The sequence below is a fragment of the Pyrenophora tritici-repentis genome, chromosome 8 (assembly GCF_003171515.1).
Source record: "Pyrenophora tritici-repentis strain M4 chromosome 8, whole genome shotgun sequence".
NCBI classification, from domain to species: Eukaryota; Fungi; Ascomycota; class Dothideomycetes; order Pleosporales; family Pleosporaceae; genus Pyrenophora; species Pyrenophora tritici-repentis.
In genome coordinates, this window is record NC_089397.1 from 2260019 (window position 1) to 2278393 (window position 18375).

The 18375-nt window shown below is 47.6% G+C and overlaps 9 protein-coding genes across 9 annotated transcripts; 4 read left to right on the top strand and 5 right to left on the bottom strand.

The window, feature by feature from the left end:
* Positions 1-2402: 2402 nt before the first annotated feature.
* PtrM4_143220 (Pyr-redox-3 multi-domain protein) lies at positions 2403-3573 on the top strand (the record flags this gene model as incomplete). Its single annotated transcript, XM_066109639.1, has 3 exons — positions 2403-2802; positions 2855-3308; positions 3366-3573. 3 exons carry the CDS (start codon positions 2403-2405, stop codon positions 3571-3573), a joined length of 1062 nt encoding a protein of 353 aa, XP_065960561.1.
* A 67-nt stretch (positions 3574-3640) lies between these two features.
* PtrM4_143230 (uncharacterized protein) lies at positions 3641-4109 on the top strand (the record flags this gene model as incomplete). The annotated part of the gene is made up of 2 exons (XM_066109640.1): positions 3641-3898; positions 3951-4109. 2 exons carry the CDS (start codon positions 3641-3643, stop codon positions 4107-4109), a joined length of 417 nt encoding a protein of 138 aa, XP_065960562.1.
* A 1129-nt stretch (positions 4110-5238) lies between these two features.
* Positions 5239-7571, top strand: PtrM4_143240 (uncharacterized protein; the record flags this gene model as incomplete). Its single annotated transcript, XM_066109641.1, has 3 exons — positions 5239-6023; positions 6557-7180; positions 7220-7571. 3 exons carry the CDS (start codon positions 5239-5241, stop codon positions 7569-7571), a joined length of 1761 nt encoding a protein of 586 aa, XP_065960563.1.
* A 2015-nt stretch (positions 7572-9586) lies between these two features.
* On the top strand, positions 9587-10507 carry PtrM4_143250 (uncharacterized protein; the record flags this gene model as incomplete). Its single annotated transcript, XM_066109642.1, has 1 exon — positions 9587-10507. The coding sequence occupies one exon, from the start codon at positions 9587-9589 to the stop codon at positions 10505-10507; it is 921 nt and encodes a 306-aa protein (XP_065960564.1).
* Positions 10508-11830: 1323 nt separating this feature from the next.
* Positions 11831-13494, bottom strand: PtrM4_143260 (Dimer-Tnp-hAT domain containing protein; the record flags this gene model as incomplete). The annotated part of the gene is made up of 3 exons (XM_066109643.1): positions 11831-12703; positions 12763-13071; positions 13288-13494. The coding sequence occupies 3 exons, from the start codon at positions 13492-13494 to the stop codon at positions 11831-11833; spliced, it is 1389 nt and encodes a 462-aa protein (XP_065960565.1).
* Positions 13495-13593: 99 nt separating this feature from the next.
* On the bottom strand, positions 13594-14889 carry PtrM4_143270 (uncharacterized protein; the record flags this gene model as incomplete). Its single annotated transcript, XM_066109644.1, has 2 exons — positions 13594-14211; positions 14260-14889. 2 exons carry the CDS (start codon positions 14887-14889, stop codon positions 13594-13596), a joined length of 1248 nt encoding a protein of 415 aa, XP_065960566.1.
* Positions 14890-15132: 243 nt separating this feature from the next.
* PtrM4_143280 (uncharacterized protein) lies at positions 15133-15795 on the bottom strand (the record flags this gene model as incomplete). The annotated part of the gene is made up of 2 exons (XM_066109645.1): positions 15133-15447; positions 15484-15795. The coding sequence occupies 2 exons, from the start codon at positions 15793-15795 to the stop codon at positions 15133-15135; spliced, it is 627 nt and encodes a 208-aa protein (XP_065960567.1).
* A 355-nt stretch (positions 15796-16150) lies between these two features.
* PtrM4_143290 (uncharacterized protein) lies at positions 16151-17192 on the bottom strand (the record flags this gene model as incomplete). The annotated part of the gene is made up of 2 exons (XM_066109646.1): positions 16151-16154; positions 16276-17192. The coding sequence occupies 2 exons, from the start codon at positions 17190-17192 to the stop codon at positions 16151-16153; spliced, it is 921 nt and encodes a 306-aa protein (XP_065960568.1).
* A 128-nt stretch (positions 17193-17320) lies between these two features.
* PtrM4_143300 (uncharacterized protein) lies at positions 17321-17665 on the bottom strand (the record flags this gene model as incomplete). Its single annotated transcript, XM_066109647.1, has 2 exons — positions 17321-17554; positions 17648-17665. The coding sequence occupies 2 exons, from the start codon at positions 17663-17665 to the stop codon at positions 17321-17323; spliced, it is 252 nt and encodes an 83-aa protein (XP_065960569.1).
* Between the last annotated feature and the right edge of the window lie 710 nt (positions 17666-18375).

Here is an 18375-nt window from a genome sequence, read left to right on the forward strand (position 1 = left end):
AGGGTTAGTACCGTAGTGAATGCTGCTAGGCAGATTGGGGCTTGCGCCAGAAACGCCCTATGAAAATCAGAAATGTGCGTGTAGGGGCAAGGGAAAAAGCCTAAACCTACCAACGCCAGCCAAGGTAATCCGCTGATATACCACCTAAAAAATATTAGCTTTAGCATTTGTATATGTATGATGGCAAGAATACGTGCCTAGAGGTGCCCCAAACGCAGCACCAAAACCGTAGATGATATTGATTTTTCCTTGCCAAACACCTCGGTCCTGTAATGGGACCAGTTCACCTATGATTATGCTTACAATAGAGGTCATGCCCCCCTCCAATGCCTTGAATTACCTAGCTAGTTTTAGTAGTGATTATTGTAATCCATAGAGAGACGCATATACCCTCGCTGTAACAAGTTGCCGAATATCTCGAGCCAACCCACAGAGTAGACTGCCAAATCCAAAACACATATAAGCAAAAAGAAGACATTGCTTCCGACCAAATATTTCGCTTAAGCGTCCATATATCGGCTCAAGAACTGTGAGTGTAAGGAAATATGCAGTCGCAAGCCAGTTAATGTGGCTTAGAGCATTGAGATCACTGCCGACCTTGCCATAGATGGCGACAGTCATAGTCTTTTCTGCAGCAGCTAGGAAAACCTACAGTCAAGCGTTAATATCGAAAATCATTGGATGGAACCGAGTAGAAGAGTCAAACCTTACCCCACAAGAAGCCGCCAGAATAATCCATGTTATTTGACCGTGAGGCTCAGAAGCACTTTCACGCTGCGCTTGATCGTTTGAAATATCCTTGGAAGCGACGACATTATCTCTGACAGCCAGCGATGCAGCTATACTCCCATTGACCCGATTTCTAATTAATGATGTAGTTTTGCTGGCTATGGGGTGCTTGGAAGCCATCAGTGAATCTATAGTCTAAGATTTTATAGCACCGGAACATGAAAGACAATAACTAGTTATATAGCCTGAAGAGAAGAATATCTCCCGACAGTCTGATTAGGGTGATGTTAAGAACTAACTAAAGAAAATATGGAAGTAGGGCCCTCTATAACTAACTTGCGGAGTGTACAGTCATTAGTGGTCGTAGCTTCACCCCTTCGTGTAGCATGCCACAAAATCAGTCACCGTTAGATCGACAACTGGCCAATCAAGCCAGCTATCTTGCGGCAGACATCTAGCGCTAAGCCATATACAGAACATGGGGGGCTGTCAAAAACCGTTGCGCAGCTGCGTGTAAGGGTGAAGCCGCAATCGCTAGCCACGGCAACTATTGTGAAACTGTAAAAATCATTTTGCTAATTTTTCTCGGTCTAGCCTAATCTAAATGATTTGTTGACGTGTTATCATTGCATTAATTGTTACACGTCATTAGTTACGATCCCACGTCATTAGTTACGATCCCACGTCATTAGTTACGATCCCACGTCAAAATGACTGATGTATATACCCATGTAGACTTAGCTCTGTAAAGTCTGTCCCTATGTGACGAAAACCCCTGTGTGCCGAGAATGACCAATCGGATTACGAGGGTCGTAGAGGAGTGTGTGATCCTTGCGATCCGGTTGGTCATTCTCGGCACACAGGGGTTTTCGTCACATAGGGACAGACTTTACAGAGCTAAGTCTACATGGGTATATACATCAGTCATTTTGACGTGGGATCGTAACTAATGACGTGGGATCGTAACTAATGACGTGGGATCGTAACTAATGACGTGTAACAATTAATGCAATGATAACACGTCAACAAATCATTTAGATTAGGCTAGACCGAGAAAAATTAGCAAAATGATTTTTACAGTTTCACAATAGTTGCCGTGGCTAGCGATTGCGGCTTCACCCTTACACGCAGCTGCGCAACGGTTTTTGACAGCCCCCCCATGTTCTGTATATGGCTTAGCGCTAGATGTCTGCCGCAAGATAGCTGGCTTGATTGGCCAGTTGTCGATCTAACGGTGACTGATTTTGTGGCATGCTACACGAAGGGGTGAAGCTACGACCACTAATGACTGTACATAACTAGTCTAACGTGCGATAGTACATATCCAATGACGTGGCACTATACAGTCAAACTCCCCTACTGTAACTAAACCCCATATAACGGCCTCTGACCAAATTCTTACATAGCCCCGAGCTACATAGAATAGAATAGAATAATAACATGTAACATCCGATGACGTGTAACATGAAAATTCAAACAATTTATCCCTTCTTACATTAGTCAGTTTGCGATCAACAGATCACAATTTACAGTTGCAGAGCCTGATACTTTAGACTTATATATTTGTGCACTTCTTACAGATACCCCTTAGCCCCAGCACTCTGAGAGCATTCTGATTACTTTCGATTTCAGTATTTCTTTTCAATATTCTCAGTGGGCTCTTAATAATTGTAATGGACAATGAAAAGGCTCTCCACGAAAGCTCCACCATAGGACAAAAATCTCCAGCCCTGGATTCCAAATCAGCTAAGACATGTTCCACTGGGAGCAATGACGGTGACGAATATGGAATTCTGTCTGGTTTCAGTACCGGCAAGCTTAACAGGTGCGGAACTACATCGCTACCCCATGTTCCAGCTCATCGGCAGAAAAAAGTTATTATTGTTGGTGCTGGGATTGCAGGTATTCAGCAAGCGACCGTCCTGCTTCGGACAAGTGTCATCAAACATGATGAGATGATGATTTTTGACATCCAAGATGGCTACGGTGGTGTCTGGAACAAAAACAAATATCCAGGCTGCGCTTGTGATGTTCCTGCGATTATTTATTCCACGTCCTATTTTATGAATAAAAGTAAAGCTAACGACTGCTTTTTTTGGATTCCTTTTACTAACATAAGAAACAGGATGGACAAACTTCTTTGCTACGAGACCGCAGATTAAGCAGTACTATACGGATTTTGCAGAACAATACCAGCTGCAGAAATGCACAAAGTTCCAGAGTTTTGTGCGGTCATGCGTTTGGGACAATGAGACTTTCAAATGGTGGCTTACCGTCCAGAACAAAATAACCGGTGAAACACAGCAGTGGTTAGCAGACTTTGTGTGCCAATGTGTTGGGACCCTGGACAGACCTAAATTCGGGACAACACCTGGCCGTGAAAAATACAGGGGCATATCTTGGCATACTGCCTATTGGCGGCATGACATTGACCTCACGGGAAAGAAAGTCGCCATTATTGGATGTGGACCTAGCGCTGCTCAAGTCATCCCAGAGATTGTGGACAGAGTAGAAAATCTCGCTGTCTATATGCGCAATCCCCCTACCTGTGTGCCCCGTAAAGACTTTAAGTATTCTAGGTAAGGATTTACTATACTCCAAGACAGGAACGTCATAGCCCTGACAAGTTTCTCTAGATTGTTCCGCTGGGCTTGTAATTGGGTTCCGGGCTTCGTATATTTTGTCCGCCAGTGGATGATTTTTAAGATTCGGTCAAATAGGAAGGTAGCCATGAGCGATACTAAAGAGAACTTAGCGATGAATGCAGCTGCTAAGCAATTCCTCGAGAGCGAAGTAAAAAATCGAGAGTTGCAAGAGATGCTGATGCCCAATTCTAAATGTTAGTAACATCCTTACCATTCTTAGTCTCTAGACTGACATGATTAAATATTACTGTAAACGACCGCTTCGAATGGATAACTTCTACAGTTCACTGACGAAGCCTAACTGTACCGTTATCCGAGAACGCCTCATAGAATATACAGAAAATGGTATCATATCTGAAGACACAAGTAGCCGTACACAAAAAGAAAGAGCATACGATGTTATCATCTTCGGAACTGGCTTCAATGCGGCACAGTATCTTGAGCATGAAAAGATTGAGGGACTTAGTGGCATCGATCTGCAAGAACAGTGGAAGCTGCATCCAGAAGCACTCTATGGTCTTGCGGTTTCTAACTTCCCTAACATGTTTTTATGCTCTGGTCCTAATACTGCAACAGTTTGGTCTTCCCAACAAGACAATTGGATTCTTCAAGCAAAGTTTGTGGGAAAGGCTATACGCGCGATGGACCAACGTTCTTGCCAAGATCCAGGAAATAAGTTCGCTATGTATCCTACAGAGAAAGCAGAACAAGAGTATAACGACCGAATACAGTTAGAACAGAAAAGATTTGTGTGGGCAGATATTGGATGTACATCTTATTACAAGAATGATGCAGGCTGGATTACGTTCGCAATGCCTTGGACTTACAATCAATTCTGGTGGATGCTTCGAACAATCAATTGGAGTCAATGGGAGGTTATTAGAAAAATAAACGCAAAAAACTAGAAATAAAACGATCGTATTGTCTCACTCGATCTCTAAAGCTAAGATCACTGACTGCGTGCCGAGACACAGGGTAACGAGATGCTATTCTACGCAGGAGTCAAAATATTCCCTTCGCGCACAAGCATAACGCTGTGCATATCTTACTGCGATTTAATAGTCTTTACTCAGTCAGGATGGCAATTTGTAACAAGATTGTCTCGGTTTTGGTAGCGCCGTCGATCGTTTCGTTGACGCCATTAAAGCCTGGTCTAGCTGTATATCCTAGCACCAGAGCGACCGTAGACATTGCGCAACATCTCGGAGGGCTCATAGGAAAGCTGTTGCAGTACAATGCAGTCAATTAAAGTGTAACCGCGCGAGGCAGTCATCAGAGTATATTGTGTTCTGTTGTTGTTGTGCTGTCATGGCCACCTTATATGTAGCCATAATCAGGGTCTATTTACATGACGTATCTCTGATGCTGGTGAGGGGAGAAGGTGCTCATGGAGGGGAGGGAGGAGCGCCAGGACAACGCACGTGACATGCGCAATACCCTTGCCTCACAAACCGCAACAAAAGCAGTAGTCATAAAGATCATATATTCACAGTTTGACAGTGATTGGAGCCATATTGGTACACGCCGGGAGTTAGATTAGATTAGATTAGATTCATCCTACTCGGTTACGTGCCCGTGCGCGAGACGCCCGGATTCGCGAGACGACCCGCCGAACACCAAATTGTGAAATCAACACTAACTTCAACGCGTCATAACTCTACCAATATGGACCTAATCCAAGCTGCAATTGCAGCATTTGAATCACGAGAGCTAGGAGAACAAACCTCGTATACAAAAGTTGCAGCTAAGTACAACATTGATCGATCAATACTTACCGTGTCTGTGCGCGCAATGCGCGGATTCGCGTAATGCGCGGGGTCAACCACAAATTACTTTCACCTCAACCACCCACAGCGCCACCAATATGGATCCGATTGAAGCTGCGATTGCAGCAATCGACGCGCACGGACCTGGTGAAGGATTCTCGTATACAAAAATTGCAAAAGAGTTTGGAGTTGTGAGATCTACGTTGATCAGAAGGCATAAGGAGCTTACGCAACCCCGCTCCGACGCACATCGAAAACTCCATCCAGATCAAGAAAAGGAGATAGTACAGTATATTCAGGGGCTTACTGCGAAGCGTTTGCCACCTACAAGAGCTATTATACGCTCCCTAGCATCCTCCGTTGCCGGCACTAACGTCAGCGAGAGCTGGGTGAATAGATTTCTCAAAAGAAACTCCAATCATCTCATCTCAAAATGGACCAGGGGCATGGATCGGGCACGCTACAGAGCTGATTCAGGAGTCAAATACAAGCTGTACTTTGACCTGTTACACAAGAAAATCGGGGAGTATAAGATTAGGCCAGGGGACATCTACAACATGGACGAAAAGGGGTTTCTCATAGGCGTCACCGGCAGATCAAAACGAGTATTCGGCAGGCGTATGTGGGAGAAGAAGGAGGTTACTACAGGGGTTCAGGACGGATCTCGCGAGTGGATTTCGATCCTAGCTTGTATTTGCGCTGATGGATCAGTTTTGCCGCCTGGCATTATCTATCAAGGTGGCTCAGGAGGCCTCCAATCAGACTGGGTAGACGACGTTGCCCAATCAGCTCATCCAGTATTCCTCAGCTCATCTAAATCCGGATCGTCGAACAATAAGATAGGGCTTGCCTGGCTTAAGGAGGTGTTTGAGCCAGCTACAAGGTCCAAAACGCTCCATTCACATCGATTACTTATTATAGGTGGGCACGGATCTCATATAAGTCAGGAGTTTTTGGACTATTGCAATGAGAACAGGATTCTCCTGACTATCTTTCCTTCTCATTCAACCCATACCCTCCAGCCCCTGGATGTTGCGATGTTCAGGCCTCTATCAGCTGCCTATACAAATGAGCTAATTACCTTCACCTACACCACCCAGAGCTTCTCCAAAATGAGAAAAGTATTGAAAAGCTGGCACTATTAGTAGTAGTATGACTACCTAATAGAGCGCTCTCTAAGGCACAACGGTAGTGGTGGTACGACTCGTATTGTATTGACTAAGGAGCTATTCACACGTTCGTAGATCCGTGTTGCGTGCAGCTGCGTCCAAGCTCCCCGCTAGGACCCACCTGCACGTGTCACCAATCATGTGACTACTCCTCCGCTTGATACCACCAAGTCACTTACGGACTGTATTCTCAACAAAAAGGAGACTTCTTCCACCTTTTTTGGCCCGCCTGGATATCTACTTTTAGGCCTGAGCTCATCAAAAAGGCCTTCACCGCCACCGGCATCTGGCCACCCAATCCAGTTCGTGTACTCAAAAGATTCACCTGTACTACCCCTGAGGTAGTAGATGAGGACGAGGAGTCAACGGAGCCTATCGACGGGTCAGATTGGCGCAGGATCTATTCACTGGTCGTCAAAGTAGCCAAGGGTGAAAGGAGGAGTAGGGAGGTGAAAAGACTCCGGAGAACCATCCATCATCTCGCCACCCAAAATACGCTCCTTTACAAGGAGGTAAGGGGTCTCCTGGATAGGTTGAGTAGAAAGGCTCACCAGCAAAAAAGCTACCCCTTGAAACTCCAAAAAAACAAGGATAACTATCATGGGGGAGCTATTTTCTGGTCGCCAAGGAAGATCCGGGAGGCCAAGGAGCGTAGGATCCAAATAGAACAACAGAGAGATCGGGAGGCACTCCAAAAAGCTGAGATGAAAGAGTTGAGAGACCAGGCAAGGTTATACAAGCTTCGATTAGCTCAGGAGAAGCGTGCCGAACGAGAGGCAGCCAGGGAGAGGAGGATGAAGGAGAAGGCCGAGAAGGAGGCTGAACGCGCCCGCAAAAAGGCCGATCGCGACTCCAAAAAAGCTATCCAATAGTCCCAAAACAGTAAGCGTAAGGCTTCAACAAGCTCTAGTAATCGCAATAAGCGTCAAAAACGTGTTGCGGATGCTGCAGCTGTTGAAGAGGCCTCAGGAGCTGCACCAGCCCCACCACTTATGATACGCTCAACGCATGGCGACTTTGAATGGTACCACCGAAAACTCAACCACGAGGATACCTCAGAATGCCCATGCGGTAGGCCCAAGACGCCAGAACACCTAGTGTTCTGCAAGAGAGCCACAACACACTTCAAGAAGTGGCCTCTACGCCCCATCGTGCCCCCTCGCACAAGACAGGAAGGCCTAGCGTACCTCGCGCAATTAATAGACCAGCCACAAGAGTTCGAGACCTTCGTGAAGGTAACGAACTCCTTCCATGACGAGTGATTTCTATTTTTGAATTTCACTAAGACCCGCTGAATTCCTTGGCATTGTTCAGTGTAGGATTCGCGGCAAAACGCCGCATAGATGCCACAACCCACACGCTCTCTTTCAAACCTTTTATTATATCTCAAATTGCCTCTTGTTACTTATTCGTTTCTCTCTCTAAAAAGCAGTTACTGTACTGCATCGATCAAAGGCGCAAGCCACGAAATACTAGAATATTGTAGGAAAACGGCTTCAAATGGCGGGAGTCCTTTTCACGAACATGTATATAGGCAGGACATCACTCCCCTTAGATACAAAACACCTAGGAATAGGTTCCACGAGGCAAGTGCGACAACACTATAAGACCACGGCGGGACCCGCCCGAATACCCTATGGGAGGTTACAGATAGGGCGTTAAACCACAATCAACATCAACATCAACCAATGTCACGGTTTGGGGTCTCTCCTGCAGTCGCAACTCACATTTGTAATGGAACGATGCCTATTTGGGACTAGCACGGTTGACGTCACCCATCTACATAAACTTTCCGTAGCTTGTACAATACAACCTCAGTTCAATCCTTCAATTCTTCCAACCTCACATTCCTGCACAACCAAAGCTCACATCACGTGGCCGCAACGGCAACCTCCCACAAAAATTTAGATAGTACAAGTTAATTGCAAGCACATATTTACTGCAACACTACGTTTTTATGAATATTAAGCTACTGTGTGGCGTTGTACGGCTTCAAATTTGAGATCGCTGAGATGGTGTTCGGCGGGGCGTCTCGCGAATCCGGGCGTCTCGCGCACGGGCACGTTTTCAGCCGCATTTTCTCCGCAGCTATGCCCGGCATGGCTGGCGTAGCCAACCAACAGCCGACGCCGCGCGGACGTTGATCCGCGCCGCCCCACATCACTCCCTTATGGGAGCCAGCTGTTCCTAGGGGCCTGCTGTTTCCCCTCCACCACTATTTACAATCTGGCTGTCACCCTATCTAGATAATGGCTCTACTAATAGTGTGATGTGTTTATAAGCTCGTAGGGGCATACTGCCTCGTGTTTTGCGGCCGCGATACGTACATTCTCCCCAGCGCTCGGCTGTCGTCTATGCGTCTGCGATCCCAATGTGCCCAAGGATAGAGTTCTTAAATATCGCCGTACGTTACCGTATGTAAAGAACTTGGTGCTATACTAATATTAGTCAGCTGCTAAGGACGGCTATGATACATGCCCGCAACAGATGCCGTTGCAACGTGACCTTCACAGTCCGCAACAATCAATTAAGTGGGTCCTAGAAGGTTCAGATTGGATTGATTGATTACCGCTTTAAGCCTAGTAGTTACCTATAGGAGTTTAAGCCCTACCTAGATAGGTAAGTGGGTCTAGGAGAGTGACCGGATTGAATTGATTGTTGCGGAGTCTAGTGACCTTGGCCTGAAGATGCTGAGGCCGTCGCTCTAGTACGGAGGTGCCTTTCAAAAGTTTGGCCCCCTGTCAGAAAGCCATAAGTTACTATGGTGAATTCGTAAGTTGCTCCGATTGTACGTGGCCTCTGCTCACATACGAAGAGATCGCTTTCGACTACCCAACGCTTTTAATCAAATTCAGGCCTTACAATGAATTACAGTGCTGCAACTCGTGCTCTTGTTATTTCTCTTAAAGCAACAGGCAAAGGCAATGGCGAGATAACTGACTTAACAGGTATAGAGAAGCGTACGCTCAACAGAATATATGCCCGGGCAATTGAGCGTGGATTTGACACAGCTGAACGTCCACTTAATCTTCGGGACGAGCATGTACAAGATGCACCTCGATCCGGCCGTCCGTCAAAGCAGAATAAGGATACAACTTCTGCTGTAGTGCTTACAGTACGCCGTGATCGCTATGGGAGAGAGAAATCGTGCGCTGACACTGCTAGTATGCTTAGAGAGAAAGGAATCGAAGTCTCAGTCAGCACTGTGTATCGTATACTCAAGAAAGCTGGGTTCAGAAAGACGAAACCGACAAGGAAGCCTGGGTTAACGAAGCAGATGCGTGAGGATCGACTTAAGTGGTGTTTAGAGCATAAAGACTGGACTCTCGAAGACTGGAAGAATGTGACTTGGTTAGACGAAACGAGTGTTGTGTTGCTCCATCGACGAGGTGGCTATCGTGTCTGGCGTAAAGCTGATGAAGCTTCTGTACGAAGCTGTATTCGGGAGCGTTGGAAAGGCTATTCCGAGTTTATGTTCTGGGCGTGCTTCTCCTATGACGAGAAGGGGCCGTGTCATTGCTGGTTACCAGAGAAGAAGAAGGACAAGGAAAAGGCTGATAAAGAGATAGAGGAGATGAACAAGAATCTTGAGCCACCAATGAAAGAGAAATGGGAGCTTAATAATAGTATGCGTCGACTTAACCTACGAACAACCCGTGGCCGGAAGCCTCAGCGGCGATGGAATCAGAAGAATGGCAAGCTAGCTCGTGGTAAAGGTTCTGGTATTGATTGGTATCGCTATCAAACAACAACTCTTCGACCAAAGCTGCTACCCTTTGCGCAGCAGTGTAAAGATGCTCGACCAGGAACGATCGTACAGGAAGACAAGGCTCCATCACATGAGCATCACGCTCAGCAGCTGATATATGACCTACATAGCATTACGAAGCTTCTTTGGCCAGGTAATTCGCCAGATCTAAACGCGATTGAGCCATGCTGGCCATGGATGAAGAGAAGAATTACGAGAAAGGGCGCACCAAAGAGTAGAGCTGAAGCTATTCAGGCATGGGAGCAGTGTTGGGCGGAGTTGCCTCAAGACAAGATTCAGGCGTTGATCGAGCGTATCCCTATACATATACAAAAGATAATTGAGCCTAGGGGCGGTAATGAGTATAGAGAGGGTAGAGACGCTGGTCGATTTCGTGCTACTCCTTCTACTACTCTATCAGCTAATTCTGAATGGGAGGATATTTCATAAAACTTCAAGTAGTTAGTTAATTACAGTCAAGCAATGATATCGAGCTTTGCACTACAAGGCTTGCTCACGTGCTCGGACAAATAACCTAATCGGGCATAATGGCTTTTAGCTTTCTGACGGAGGGGGGCAAACCTTTGAAAGGCACCTCCGTAACTTAGTACTAAAATGGCTGTAGACGTGTAAATGACAACGACTACGTTCACCTTTATCTTGTTAACTCGACTGAGATAACGATGCCGTATGGCGACACTAATGTCACACGAGTGACTGTTGTACAGGAACAACCAGCTGACCAGGAGTTATAGTTCTAGCTGCTAGGAGAGAAAGTTGCTGTAGATGGTATCTAGTGTGAACGGTCTGTAGGTACTGTATTCCAGCTACCTAATCCAGATGCTATTTACAGTCGAGATGAAGAGAAGAAGAGGAAGTGGGCGGCCATCCCGCTTTGTTTGGGTTGGCGCGCGGCGCACGGTGCACGGACTGCTGGGGGAAGGAGTGATAGAAGGAAGGAAGCGACTAGGCCAGCGGCCTAGTCATGTGACCTAGGGCTCAGCCCGTTACATCTAGAAGCATTACAATATCTTAAACCCGAAGCGCGATCTGTCGAAGCTCGAAGAGCTGACCAAAGCAGTACCTAGCAATGTGAGAACTTATCAGATAAGAGGCATAAAAAACTAAAGTATACAAACACTGTATCGTGGACGGTACTACTAATGTATTGCCTATTGTCGCAGTCTATGCAAGACTGCAGAAGCAATGACTTTAGCTGAGCCAAAGCAACAAGCCGCTGTAACAGCAACAAGGTGGCACTGCCTCAACAAGAAAAAGCAATAGCTATACATTAGAGGTAAATGAAGATAGTTGTTGCACGCGTGGGTGAGGTGAAAAGTTAATTTGTATTTTTACTAGCTTTCTAAAGTCTGCCCTTATGTGACGAAAAACCCTGTGAGCCGAAAATGACCAACCGGATCGCAAGGATGATACTCTTCTCTACGACCCTCATGATCCGGTTGGTCATTCTCGGCACACGGGGGTTTTCGTCGCATAGGGACGGACTTTAACTATCTTTGCAAACATCAATACGGTCATTAAGGATTGTGGCTTCACCTCTTCGTGTAGCATGCCACAAAATCAGTCACCGTTAGATCGACAACCAGACTCCGCAACAATCAAATCAATCAATCTTAAGGTTGTCGATTGGTTTGATTAGCTTGCGGCGACGCTGCTGATTGATTGCGGATTGATTGTTAGGGTTTTTGAGCAGATTGATTGCGATTGATTGGTTGATTGGCTGATTGATGCTAAGAAGTAGTATACAGGGGGTTATGGTGTTGTACTCCAGCCTTCTATATCGTACTGTTGTACAATCTCCTCATCTTTGACGTCACTCCACTTATCTTCATCATCACCGTTGTTGTACAAGCCGTCAAAGCCAGCTCGTCTCCACGAACGTACAAGCTGAAGGGCAGCAAGTAACTCGCTGCCAAGAGCTCGCCGGCGCGGCTCAAGTAAATCGCCAAGCTCGCTAAAGAGCCTCTCGCAGTCGCAACTAGATGCTGGTATCGTGAGTATATCAATCGCAAACTGGCTTAAACACGGGTATTTTGAGCGTAATTGAATCCAGTACTTGACTGGGTGGCCATCGCTAAGATACTGTTCGCTTGTCCACTCTGGCTCTTGAGTTCTCCAGCGCTCGTACTCATCGTCGTGGGCAGCCTCTACCTGAGCCTTGTTGCGCCGTACGAGGGCGCCAATCACATCATCTATTCCTCTATGCCTTGGTTTTGCAGTTGTTTGAGATAGAGGACGTGTACGTTGAGGCTTATACGACTGCCAGAGCTGCAGGAAGCCAGCGTTGGCTGATGTTAGCCATTCTGGCTTATCCACCCAGCTGTTCTCGCAGTAGTATTTGTAGTATGGATGGAGGCAGGTAGCAGCGTAGTATGCTGGCGATCGATCGAGCTTGTTGTAGTAATCGTTGGCCTTACTCCAGGCGGCGCGGAGGTTAACAAAGAGGTGATCTTCAGGCGCATCAGGTGGGTTGAAGTCAACTTGCTCGTACGAGCGCGTACGGGCTTCGAGCGCGCCAAGTACGTATTCAAATACAGGAATAGTCTCATATATAGCGCCGTATTTGCCTGCCTTTCCGCGACCCTCAAGCTTCTCCGTAGCAAGCTTAAGCGGCTCTAGGCAGTCCTGATACTCTGTTATCACCGCCCAATCAGCAGCTGTAAGTCCTGTTGATCTCATCCAACTAGGTGCTTCAGGGAGTTTATTGCCACGTTGACAAGCGCGGCGATCTTCAAGGAGAGTGCGTTAATGTAGTGCTCAGCGTAAGAGTTGTATGCTGCCTGGAGTTGAGTTGCGCGTTTGAAGGCAGCGTAGTAAGAGTTCCAGCGTGTAACAACAGGCTTCACAGGCTCAAGTACGTGGAGGCGCTCTCTAGCTGGCAACTCGGCGTTGGCGGCGGTTTGGAAGCTTCGGAAAATTTCGTGTTGTTGAGGCGTTTTTATATGGTTGATAACGTCGATAAGTACACCTAAGGGCCCTTCTTGACGCCACTCCTGCATGTACACCACAGATGTCAATGAGCAAGCTGAGCGAGCTCAGCCAATTGGCTTGCTCAGCCAATTGAGCGGAGGCCAGCAGCTCGCTCGGCTCGCTCGGATTGGCTGAAACAGGGCTGTCAGCTCGCTCGGCTTGATGGGCTCAGTCCCGATTAGGAAAGTTATATAGAAACCTTAGTGTTGAGTTTCTCAGCTAATATCCCACTTATGTACACCGTATTTCGCGTCCATCTCCTCATCGCTGATAGCCTCCTTTACAGGCACCTCACCACTGCCAAATCTAGCTCTTATCCATCGTCGATCGCACTGTATTGCTGCTAGAAGTTGCGGAGAAATGCTGCGCCGACGGGGCTCGAGGAGGTCACCCAGCTCGCTGAATAAGCGCTCACACTCACAGCTTGAGCCTGGGATTGATAGCATGTCGATAGCAAATTTGCTAAGGCTGGGGTAGCGATCGCGGAGTCCTACCCAGTATTTTATAGGGTCGACGCCCTCGCTAGCGATCGGTTCGCTGCGTTTCTAAGCCTCATATTCATCCTCCTCGTTCTCCGTAAGCCCTGCCGGCTTAATAAAGCTGTTAATAGCGTCTTCTATATCATTGTGCCTAACTTTAGAGCGTAAGCGCGGCTTCGGTAAGCTTTTGTACTCCGCCCACAAATGTTGAAACTTGCGGTTGCTGCTCTCTAGCCAATCAGGCTTATCCGCCCACGCTGCGTCAAGGTAGCTTTTGTAGCGAGGATGAAGGATTATAGCAGCATAGTAAGCTGGCGAGAGGTCGAGCTTGTTGTAGTACTCGCGGGCTTTAACTAGGGCAGCGCGGAGGTTGATAGCAAGGTGGTCTTCGGGTGACTCTGTATGCTCATCATAAATGACGTCTTCATAGCTTTGCAAGCGGTCCTCATAGACTCCAAGTAAGTATTCAAATACTAGAATAACCTCAGCGATTGCTCCAAAAGCACCGCTTTTGCCGCGGCCTTCAAGCCGTTTTGTAGCTTGTTTTAGTGGCCTAAGCACATCAATATACTCAGCAATCACCTGCCAGTCATGGGCATTGATCCCATCAGACCTCATCCAATCCGGCGCTGCAGGCAGCTTGTTGTTACGACTTCGGGCGTACGCGTCTTCAGTTTCAATCTTCTAAATATGGTAGTTGGCGTACCTATTAACCGCTAATTACAACTCAACAGCGCGCTTAAAACACGAAACGTAAGAGTTATAGCGAGTAACAACTAGCTTAACGGGCTCCTTGATTTTGTGCTGTTCTGTTGGCGCGTTGACAGGCTGGTCCCTAATAGCGAGCTTCTGATACTTCTCAAAAAGAGCGTACTGTTGTGGTGTTTTGATGTAGTTAATAACCGCGACAAGCACTCCTAATGGTCCATCGCCTCGCCAAGTAGCCATGTTCTCAGCTTCGTTCACGCGCTCAGTCTCCTCGTTGTCGTAGGACTCTTTCTCCTCACCCCAGAGTAGCATCTGGCCAATGAGATTAAGCGTATAAGGACCGCAGCGAAGGCGACGCTCAGTAGCGCTAAAGCCTATCTGCAAGGCGAGAGTGTTAATCGTGGTGTTGTTGTTATGTGCGTTGTCGAGGACGAAGTAACCGAGCTTGCCCACAGTGATTTCGAACTGCTTGAATATTGCCATCACGACCTCAGCCATAGCCTCGCCGGTGTAGGCACCTGTCAGTTGTGGGAGCGCAATAGGCAAGTCCCTGAGCTCGCCAGAGCTATCAACGTAGTGGGCGACGATACCTAAGTAACCGCGCTTGCCACCTTTTGTCGTCCATCCGTCAAAGCTTACATAGACTTTGCTCATTGATTCTGAAAGGCTTGCGATAACCTTTAGTAACAGGTAGTTGTACAGGCGTATAACGTATCGTGAGACGCTGTTATAAGATGCCCACAAGGCTCGTTCTGCCTCTACGCTAGCTAATTATATCATATTGCGAAAAGACGATGATTCGAATTGTGAGAGTGGGAGGTTGTTTTCGACGAGCTAGGTAACGGCCGCAAGCCTAAACTCTTGTATATTGAAGTTGGTAAGCTCGTTGGCAACAGCCTAAGAGCAGCCCTTCTGAAGGGCGCGTTCGAGGAGAGTTTCTTTCCGAGGAGCGACGGTAGTGCGCTTACTTGGAGGCTTCAAGCCATGAACTTTCTTGTCTTCTCCGAGATGACGTGCTGGCGCTGATGGAGACTGCGAGACGTTATGTATGCCACGGCCAACAGTAGTGAACTTGTGCTTATAGCAATAGTGGCAGATCCACGTAACTTTTGCGACGTTGCTGCGCAAGGCGATGCGATAGCCATGGCTGTATACCCAGCTTGCTCGGTTCGAAAGTGATGTGGGCGGCTTGCAGTGCTTTGGGTAGCGACTCTAATTAAAGCCGTCGTATTTGTCCTCTACCTATACGAAACCCTTGTCGACAGCCTCGCTAGCTGCTCCTGAAGCTGCAACAGTGGCATGCTCGCTGCCCTTAGGTGGTGGGATGATCGTCTCTTCGGCGCGCGACTCTCGGAGGGTCGCTTCAAAATTTGGTGCTTGTGGCGCGGCAACGAGAGCTTGACGCGGCGACAGCGGTGGAGGAGGTGGAGATGGTGAGAATGGCTGAGTATCGACTAGCACAGGTTGGCTGGCAGTCCCGCGATGACGCGCTGCGACTCTAGGGCGCTTCGAAGTTGTCGCGATTTCTAGAGCATTAACGCATGTTCTTTTTGCTGGCATTATAGCAACGGCGAGGTAGATAATAGCTGCAAATAGAGACGCGTTGGTGGAGTATAGGTGAGTGTGGTGGGTGATAAGTAGTAAGTGAAGTGTCGCAGAAGGAGAATATTGTTGCCAGGCCGTTAGCCGGAAGTTTAGTAGCTTATTTGCTAGAAATATAGCAAAAAAGAGTGTATTTTAGGTTATAACTAGGTTTCGAACTTACGCACTACACCTAAAAATCATCGTGAGATTGCCCCTCCACCAAGTCCTTCAGCCCCAAGTTTCCAACCGCTCCATCCAACCAAGCTAAGCAAGCTGACTGAGCGAGCGCCTATCCCTAAGCTCGCTCGGCTTGCAAGCGCGCACTGCGCGCTCAGCTCATTCGGCTTGGTCAAAACGTCCAAGCCGAGCGAGCTGAGCGAGCCGGCTCGCTCGTTGACAAGTATGATGTACACCTCCTCTGTTTGGAGCTGCTCGTCGTTGTTGTTGTTGTTGTACGCCTCTTGATTGCTGCCAAAGATAATTGCCTGGCCAATAAGGTTAAGCGTGTGAGGGCCGCAGCGGAGGCGTCGGTGAGCAGCGTTGAAGTCGTACGCGTGGGCGAGCGAGGAGACTGCAGTATCGTTGTTTGCAGCATTGTCGAGGACGAAGTAGCCGAGTTTATCACTCCCAATACTGTATTCTTGGAGCGTCTTTTTAATTGTATCAGCGATAGCATCACCAGTATGAGAGCCTGCGAGATGTGGGAGGGCGATGGGGAGATCTTGTATCACTCCAGAGGCGTTAGCAAAGTGTGCAACGACTCCAAAGAATCCACGCTTGCCACCCTTTGTCGTCCAACCATCAAAGCTTATGTGGATCTTGCTTGCAGCTTCTGACAGAGCGCAGACAATCTGTGGCTGCATATATTGGAAGAGGCGCATTGCGTAGGTAGCTACACTGCGAGGACTTACCCACAAAGCTGCCTCTGCCTCTGGGTTTGCAAGGCTAATCATCTCGCGAAAGGACGGCCTTGCAAGTAGCTCCATTGGCAAGTTGTTATCAAGAAGGCAGAACACTGCAACTTCACGAAACTGCTGGATGTTGAAGTTGCCCATCGCGTTGGCAGCCTCTTGAGAGACTGCAACACCAGTCTCCAGCGTCTGTCGTAGAGAGAGTTGCTGCCCTGTTCTTCGAGGCTTCAGGCCGTCTTTTGTAAAGCCATGGCCTCGTTTCTGAAGGCCAAGATGAGCTGCAGCTGAGGAGGTGGCCTTTGATACGTCAAAAACTCCACTGCCGCCAGTGTCAATGACCTTGTGGATGTGGCAGTATTTGCATACAAACCACACTCGATTCTGATCGTAGAGCTCAACAACGCGATATCCATGTTGAAAGATCCAACTCTTGACGCGCCGCCCAGTTGTAAGAGGCTTCATTAGACTCCGCAACAATCAATTCAATCCGGTCACTCTCCTAGACCCACTTACCTATCTAGGTAGGGCTTAAACTCCTATAGGTAACTACTAGGCTTAAAGCGGTAATCAATCAATCCAATCTGAACCTTCTAGGACCCACTTAATTGATTGTTGCGGACTGTGGGCTTCATGAACCGAGGGAGGCGATCCCAGTTAATGCCGTCAAAGTTATCGCCATTATCAGGCTCTGTATCAACACTAGCCTCTGTTGTTGCTGCTGTACCAGCCTGGCTGCCCTCAGCCGCACCCTCCTCCTCTGTTTGCGACTCGAAAAATTGCGACTCAAACGTTGTGGCCTGGCTTACGGCGGCGCCAAGGGTTTCCTGAGGCGACAGCGATCGCTGAGATAGGACAGAGGGCCTTGATAGGCGCGCCCGTTTGGCGGCGGCGGCGGCGGCAGCAGTATTGGTGGGAACTCGAGAGCGTTTGGCCATCGTGGGCGATACTAAACACTAAAGAAAAATGTCTGTATAGGTAGCTAGGCAACTAGTGTTGTGTGTAAGGGATTATTAGGGAACTGAGTGAGCGAAATCGTTGTTGTATTAAGAACAGCGAAGGACTAGCTATATAGGTGCGGGGTGAAGCCTAGAAGAGGCTAGCCCCTAAGCAGAAGGAGCTAGTCCTATAAGAGGAGAGCTAGCTGGTGAGAAGTGAATGCATAGAGACTGGCTTGCCCGGCCGACAGGGATCACAAGCTAAGCGAGATAGGGGTCCAAGATAACTATCTTCAACACCAAAAACCTTCTCTTAATACGACACTACTCGCCTTACAACTCGTTAATAATAAATCAATCTAACTAATCAAATCAATCAATCTGACCTTCGCAAGTTGATTTGATTAGCTATTTTGAAAAGCTTAGATTGAGTTGATTGAGTTGGTAAAAACTCCAAATGACCAATCAAATCAATCAATCTGACCAATCTGGATTGATTGTTGCGGAGTCTGTCGACAACTGGCCAATCATGTGACGGTTCATGGGGTAAGGACATCCTAGGTGCCACGTGTTGGCGAGATGGTTCTTCCTCTTACTGATAAGCACCTTCTACACCTATCCATGTCACAGATACGTCATGTAAACAGACTAGTATGATGGCCCCATAAAAGGCCATCATCACAGCAGAACAGAACAAGACATCAGAAAAT